This window comes from Plutella xylostella, chromosome 20 (genome assembly GCF_932276165.1).
Source record: "Plutella xylostella chromosome 20, ilPluXylo3.1, whole genome shotgun sequence".
In the NCBI taxonomy this organism is placed as follows: Eukaryota; Metazoa; Arthropoda; class Insecta; order Lepidoptera; family Plutellidae; genus Plutella; species Plutella xylostella.
Window position 1 is genome coordinate 685,425 of NC_064000.1, and position 7,967 is coordinate 693,391.

At 41.1% G+C, this 7,967-nt stretch overlaps 1 protein-coding gene across 1 annotated transcript; it reads left to right on the forward strand.

Annotated features, from left to right (window-relative positions):
- Positions 1-1,878: 1,878 nt before the first annotated feature.
- LOC119691660 (tubulin beta-1 chain) lies at positions 1,879-7,717 on the forward strand. The gene is made up of 2 exons (XM_038109519.2): positions 1,879-2,032; positions 6,004-7,717. The coding sequence occupies exons 1-2, from the start codon at positions 1,976-1,978 to the stop codon at positions 7,288-7,290; spliced, it is 1,344 nt and encodes a 447-aa protein (XP_037965447.2). The 5' UTR covers positions 1,879-1,975; the 3' UTR covers positions 7,291-7,717.
- Positions 7,718-7,967: the final 250 nt, after the last annotated feature.

Below are 7,967 nucleotides of genomic sequence, written 5' to 3' on the forward strand. Positions count from 1 at the left end.
GTACCAACTCGAATCAGTAGCCAAACCTTATATATTTTGTTAAAAAATACCTGTGTCTCAGTAGCAGGTATTGTATATTTTATGAAGAAAAGCGCAACTTTACTGTCGTAAGCGCGATGTTGTATTCAGGTTTTCGCAATTAATTATTGTTTGATAGTTAAATGTTTCGATTAAATTGATTTTTTTATTCCTTTTTGTAAGATATTTGCTACTTTTTTAAGTATTCGGTATTCGGCCGAATACTACTTACTATTCGGCCGAATACCGAATACTGAAAAAACTGGCCGAATAGGCCGAATACCGAATAGTTGCCGAATATTCGTGGCATCTCTAGTATGTAGTATGTAATGTACTGTGTATAACTGTATACAGCAGGTAATACTCGTATACATATATAGGTACTGAATGTTACATAAATATTAGGTAAGTAAAGTACCTACTTATCACTAGATCACTATCTAGGTTAAAATTAGAACTTTTTGTCAAAGCCTTTTGTAAAAAAAATAAAAAGTAAATATTTATTGCTCCCTAATAAAAAAAAATATACCTTTGGTTTGATGAGGAACTTGTTAGTAAGGTTGAGGATAGAATCTGCGACACTCGTTGGCCTAGCCATGCCCAGCAGTGGACCACGAGCTGACGAGAATATGATGAGGAACTATTATTAAGAAGTATCTATAAGTACTTACTTACATACTTAATATATTTATAAGTAATTAATAATAATTCTTTTTTCATGGATAATTCGTAAATAAACAGAGGCCAACTGCCGATGACTTCACTCGTGTTATTGGTAGATGCGATGATTCATTCGTAAGTAGGTAGGTAAGTAATGTTACGAGAATGAGTTAATACTTGCTCTATATTTTGCGCAAGGACCTCCGATTCGAGGAAGATACTTTTTTGCCATTGGAACAGTACAGATGGCCTACTTTTCTACTACTTATAAGCAGCTATAGCTATAGTTTGAAAGAAAAGTGTTTTTTTAAATGAAACTTAACTTTTTTATTCGAATTAAGTAAGTAACTGCTCTGCCTTGTTATTTTTATTAAGTAATGTTTTCTACTGATCGAAGGGTAAAATATTCCACTGCACCTACAGGAATCCACTGTTCCTGCAATCCCCCATACCTAACTGAAGTTGAAAGGCATTTTATTGCCGATCACCACAGTCCACAAACTTGGCCAAAGTTGTAGAAGTTTGCACACCATGGTAGGTATAGGTATTACTGATTTGATTTTTTTTAAATGAATTTTACATTAAAATTTATATACCTATTACCTAGTTACTTGTGAAATAAGGAATAGAAATATAAATAACTTTTAGCGGGTTTCGTTTACTATCGTAATAGGGTGCTTGCGTCGATTATGGTCTTTAGATAACAAAATCATAATTATTTTGTAAGTTTTTGGTTAGGGTTGCTACCGACGACAGGGGTGTGTGAATGTATTGCGTGCCTTATCCTTTTAGTTATTGTTGAATTACTTGCTTGATCGATTATAGAACTATGTAGGAAGGAACCAGAAAAAAAACAATAAGTAAAAAACATTTTGCATTGGGTAACCGTACCGTTAATCACAAAAAGTGTAAAAAACTCGGTCTTCTCCCAAAGTCCCAAGGCACGACACAATGGGCCAAGGCAGTATTCCGAGAGCGACCCTTTTTGTCATTACAGAAACATGCAAAGCAGTTTAATCGCAAACGTCCATATAAAGAAATGAGGAATCTCTCCATTATGGCGCGGCTGGCTCCTACGGGCCGCGGCTCGGAACGGGAGTGAAGTCAGCTGTGGATGCAAGATGGCCGCCGCCCGCCGACCAATCACAGCGCGCGCTCCACACCGCGCGCGGAGGCGACTCTTGCCTCAAAAATCCCCACCGCACCGGCCGGCTGATCAAATCTGCGAGTAGTGAAGTGCGAGAGACGCGTGCATAGTGTATAAGTTATTAATTTATTAAATTGTTAAATATTAAACATGAGGGAAATCGTTCATATCCAGGCCGGCCAGTGCGGTAACCAGATTGGAGCTAAGGTGAGCCACTTTTGCTTTTCTCCACGCTCCCACTGGACTTGACTGGACTGCGGGATTCCATTCGCGTAACGGTCACGATAACGGTTTTCTTATCTCCCTGTGGAATTCCTCGAAGTACTTAGAGGCTTATTGTCGCATTGTTGATTTCATACAAGGTAAAGTAATGCATGTAGTAGGTATGGAAATTTTATGAGGTATAATGAAAGTAGAGAAACATTGCCTACCTACATAGACAGCCTTTTGTTTTATTAGCTCGTATGTAGGAACGTTTTAGTAAATTTTAATACAGAAAGATCCCGCAGTGTGGCATACAGCTATCCATAATCCTCGAAGTACCGGTGGCCCAACCAACACGCATCAGCGAACCCAGAGCCATCCGTGCCAGTACCAAGTAGGGTAGGGGGTGCCATTGTCGGCCCCGTAACCCGTGACGACCCAGACCCACCTATGTTCCATAAAACATTACTTATTACTGTTACATTCATTTCGACAATCTTTTATTTGATGGATTTTATAAGAGAATCCTCGATAGATTTTCCAAGATCTAATGTAATATATGTACTTACTACGCGATAGTACTCAAGTACGCGTAAATATTGGCACCGCCCTTATATGTGTGAAGGATCTACAACAAAAAAATACATACAGTATATAAACATAATATATTAAGTAATTATACCTAATATAATATTATACTGTACCAGTTAAGGGCTTAGGTAGGTAAGTATTTTGGTATAATCGGGTTTCGATAACAACGCATGAATTTCTGAAACAGGTGAAGGAACGAAATTGATTGTCAATTTATCAAATGTAATTTAATTATAGCTCAAGGTTCAATCAATAACATCCAAAAACGGCCAATGACTCAAACTATGACGTGTTATATGTTATCGGATGGCCTCATATCTGACATAACTCTTCACAAAAGCAGACTTATGCCCACAGGATGTAACGTAGCTTCATGTCGTCAAGGCTAACCAGGATTACGTTTATTATTATGAAGACTTGAAACCTGTTTTGGCTTCTGACATTATCGCATAAGGTAGCAGATGTCACCTTTGAGGGCACGAGTCACGACATACATAAATTCTCGTACGACATTCAATATTGTTTAAACATTATGCATCCTTACTTTCGCAAAATTAAAGGTCTGATGACTATTAAAAGGATTTTTTTTAAAGAAGAATCGCTGATGAATTTCTTACAGGAAACTTATTGGATGGAATTCCTAAGCATACTGAGACAGCCAAGCATGAAATTCTAACACACCGCTCTATTAGTTGGCCTGATAACAATCTTCCTTAATTAGAACTTTACATTATAGCCACAAGATCCGATCGCATAGCTGGGCATAGCAATTATAGAGAACGTAGAAAATGCTCAACTAACTTTTCCGCTAATACCAGACTGCTAATAAAAGATCAGATGTAGAGTTAAGCATAAAGCGATCACTTTTAATCAAGTCAATCGATCTTTAAATAAAAACTAAAGTCAATTAATACTGAACACGGTTGAAGTGGTCCAATCGAGTGGAATTAGAGCCAATAAATTGATTACCATTACATAGGGTACCGTATTTCTTTAATCTACCAAAAAATTCTAGCGCTGGATTGCTTCACCTAGGCTACGATAAAAGATCCGCTAAATATGGATGAAATCTGCGGTATTGACATGCGGCTGATAAGCAATAGTTTTTTAAAACGTGAATAAAGTTCTTAGTCAGATCTGAGTTGTTCGGAGCTCTTGTACTTATGTACTTGTATGAATCATGCTTCTGTGAAATTAGGTAGGTATACTTAGAGAATCTTCGCTTGAGTGTGGTAATATATTTAACAGTTGGAAAGCTGCGCAAGCTGTGTCAATACTTGCAGACGATGTTAATTTTACTCGACTGTGAATTAGTCGGGAATGTCTATGAACACAACACAATGGTGAGTGATTCTGCCCGTGTCTACGGATGGACCGTCACGGGTAATTTCATCCATAGATTACTCACAAGATAAAGGCAAAACAATTTGATGATTTCATTTTAAATGCCTCTCCTGGTCCATTTATTGTTAAAAGGCAGTACAGTATAGTTTCCTAGTAACGAAACACTTCAGAACAGAAGAACATAAAAGACTTCGGATCCAGGAGTTGTGCAAAAATTGTTTGCCCATTAAGGCGACTGCGAGGCTTCTCAACCCAATAGGTGTCCCCAATAAAGTCGTGGGTCTTCCTTATCAGGTTTCCAAATTAGGCGAAAGATATAAAAGTGTGAGGCTATAGATTAGCCCGGGCGATGAACCCCGGTCGACGGCCTCCGCCGCGTCTATATTTGAAACGAATCGGCCCACTGCACTGCAACAACACTTATATTTCCTAAGAGCATTATTTTAATCAACCTCCGTTAAGAGATCTCTGACCCTCTTCCGAGTCGGGAATCGTTGGAATAACTAAGATATTACACTGAACGGGCCATTCTCAATTCTTTTTATATTCTGTAATCAAGCGATGTAATAATAATTGTGAATATCAATAATTTTAACTCTAACCATGACGTCTTCATCACATAAAGTTTTCCCAGGCCGATTAGAGATTTATTTAATGTATTCATTTTTGTGAGATATACTATACATTGTATACCTAGGAACATATCGGTTATAGCATAGTAGATTCAGTAGTAGCATTAGTGAAATTCCGACGTAATTACAAAGAGGCATTGTGGCGCAGTCGGCTAGAAATGAGGGTTTCCCCGCAAGTGGCGCATTGTGCCGACATTCACACGCCGCTTTCGTCCGTCGCGTACCTTCTCTTATCTAGTTACCAGCAGAAAGCAGCCTTTCTCGTCCACAATCGAACAACACCCGATCGCCTTTCACTTTTTGTTGTTATTAAAACCATTACGCTCAGCAACAAAAGTTTTTGAAAGGCAATATTTTTGGGCGATCCGACTGCGCTAGAAAAGTAGCTGCATAATGACGGCAGCAATTTTGCATGACAATTATTTATTCGGTCCGAAAACGACTGCGAAATGAGTTTCTGTCTGACATCAATATACGGTTGGGTGAAATCATCGCAACTGTTGTTAAAAATAATTTATTCGTCGAAAATACCGAAGCCCTGAACCAAAAATTCAGCCTCCATGTTAGTCATTTAGCTTTATATGGCGATGTCAGGCGCGACTGGCCGCCTTACCCACACAAACACACCTACTCTGCGCCGGGTGACATCATAGCCAGCGCCGGATGAATTTTAATACATGGCCAACTCCCTCGTTAGCGAGCCATGCTCAACAGCTTTTGTTAAATGCAAGTGTTCACAGTTTCACCATTGTGACAGTTACGTCAATCCTCCCGACGACAAACAACACCTTGCTACAATTGTTCACTTGTTTTCTTCATTAGCCAGTGTAGACTTGACTTAAAGTTACTAATTATCTACCATATGGTTGGAATTGAGATTAGTATTTCAAGGAGAATTGAAATCCAGCAATTGATTTGAATGATCTAGTCAAGAGTAACATGTTTAAAGCGTTCACCACTTAAAAGGAGAGATAGGCCTCAATTCGGGGCAAGGTGTAGGCGTATCGTCATTGTGTACGCCTTCATTAATTCATAGCATTGTCTTACGTAATTCAATGATTTATTACACTTTAAAGATTTATTGTGCATCCTGTCGGCCGTCTACGTTATTCGGTTCATTGAGCTTCATTGTGGGACGCACGGCTCAGATACATGACTGTTAGAAGCTCTCGCAGTTATATGAATAGACAGTAATTGCGCCTACTCTTACCGTGCTTGTGGAATAACTTAAAGTTCCTACGGTCTCATGTACTTAGAACCGGTTGGAAAGTAGTAATGCAGAGGCATGACTTTACAAATGGGTGCGAGAGTACCAAGGGCCAACGTGCTGGCATTTTAATGGATCTTGCAGTTTATTGCCAGTTTATATAGTACTTCTTATTAACGGTTGTTCTCTTTTGCCGACAGTTTTGGGAAATCATCTCCGACGAGCACGGCATCGACCCCACCGGCGCCTACCATGGCGACTCAGACCTGCAGCTGGAGCGCATCAACGTCTACTACAATGAGGCCTCCGGCGGCAAGTACGTGCCCCGCGCCATCCTGGTGGACCTGGAGCCCGGCACCATGGACTCTGTCCGCTCCGGACCTTTCGGACAGATCTTCCGTCCGGACAACTTCGTGTTCGGACAGTCCGGCGCCGGCAACAACTGGGCCAAGGGGCACTACACCGAGGGCGCCGAGCTCGTAGACTCAGTTCTTGACGTAGTCCGCAAAGAATCTGAATCCTGCGATTGCCTGCAGGGCTTCCAACTCACACACTCCCTTGGTGGTGGAACTGGATCTGGAATGGGAACTCTACTTATTTCAAAGATCCGCGAAGAATACCCCGACAGAATAATGAACACATACTCAGTCGTACCCTCGCCCAAAGTATCAGACACAGTCGTCGAACCTTACAACGCCACTCTCTCAGTCCACCAACTCGTAGAAAACACAGACGAGACATACTGCATCGACAACGAGGCCCTTTACGACATCTGCTTCCGCACGCTCAAACTGTCCACTCCCACATACGGTGATCTCAACCACTTGGTCTCACTCACAATGTCCGGTGTCACAACTTGTCTCAGATTCCCTGGTCAATTGAACGCTGATCTCCGTAAATTGGCCGTTAACATGGTTCCCTTCCCACGTCTTCACTTCTTCATGCCTGGATTCGCTCCTCTAACCTCTCGTGGCAGCAGACAATACAGAGCCCTGACCGTGCCCGAGCTCACCCAGCAGATGTTCGACGCCAAGAACATGATGGCGGCTTGCGACCCGCGCCACGGCCGCTACCTCACCGTGGCCGCCATCTTCCGCGGACGCATGTCCATGAAGGAGGTCGACGAGCAGATGCTCAACATCCAGAACAAGAACTCGTCATACTTCGTCGAATGGATCCCGAACAACGTGAAGACCGCCGTGTGTGACATTCCCCCCCGTGGCCTCAAGATGGCCGCCACCTTCATCGGCAACTCCACCGCCATCCAGGAGCTGTTCAAGCGCATCTCGGAGCAGTTCACCGCTATGTTCAGGCGCAAGGCTTTCTTGCATTGGTACACGGGCGAGGGCATGGACGAGATGGAGTTCACGGAGGCGGAGAGCAACATGAACGACCTGGTGTCGGAGTACCAGCAGTACCAGGAGGCCACGGCCGACGAGGACGCCGAGTTCGACGAGGAACACGAGCACGAGCTGGAGGACCACTAGACCGGCGCCTGGAGGAGCGCGCGCGTAGCAAAAAACTACCTACATGCCATTATATCTCGCGTTACTTTCTTTTTGAGTAACAATAATTAATGATTCCTATTGAAATGAATAGATCTGCTTTCTAACTTTTAACAGAACGCAAGACTTTTAACAAATATCACTTGTTTCAAATATGAGTCGAGAATAATAAAATATGTATGTATTTGCATTTAATAATACATTCCTATTGATTCCAATGGCCTCGTTAGGAGAAAGATCTGAATTGATAAAGGCTGATCTACCTGTTGAAGACAAAGATATAAAAACACTTTTATAATATTGTGGCACTAGCCAAAGTGTAAAACGGCTTCAAATAACCGAAGATTATATGAAAAATATATTTGAAAAGTATAATTTAATGTATATAATAAATATTTTTATTTATGAATCGTTGTTTGTAATCATAATCCATATATTTAACAAACCTACAAGAGTTTAACGGCAGGTTATCTTATATGACATCATCTCATAACTTTACCTTGGCTCTATATTTAATACCTACTAGTAGACGATCCAATGGCCATTAAATACAGACCTCTGATATAAACATATCATATTGTAGAAACATACAGCACAAGGGCTTCTGAGTTCTGACCTTCTGGCAGAGCAATCATAACAAAATTGCACTTGATAAGTTG

Excerpts from the sequence above, each read along its gene's own strand:
- LOC119691660 (XM_038109519.2), top strand. The coding sequence starts at position 1,976 with ATGAGGGAAATCGTTCATATCCAGGCCGGCCAGTGCGGTAACCAGATT. Across the intron at positions 2,033-6,003 it reads GTAACCAGATTGGAGCTAAG|TTTTGGGAAATCATCTCCGA; the intron begins GTGAGCCACTTT and ends TTTTGCCGACAG.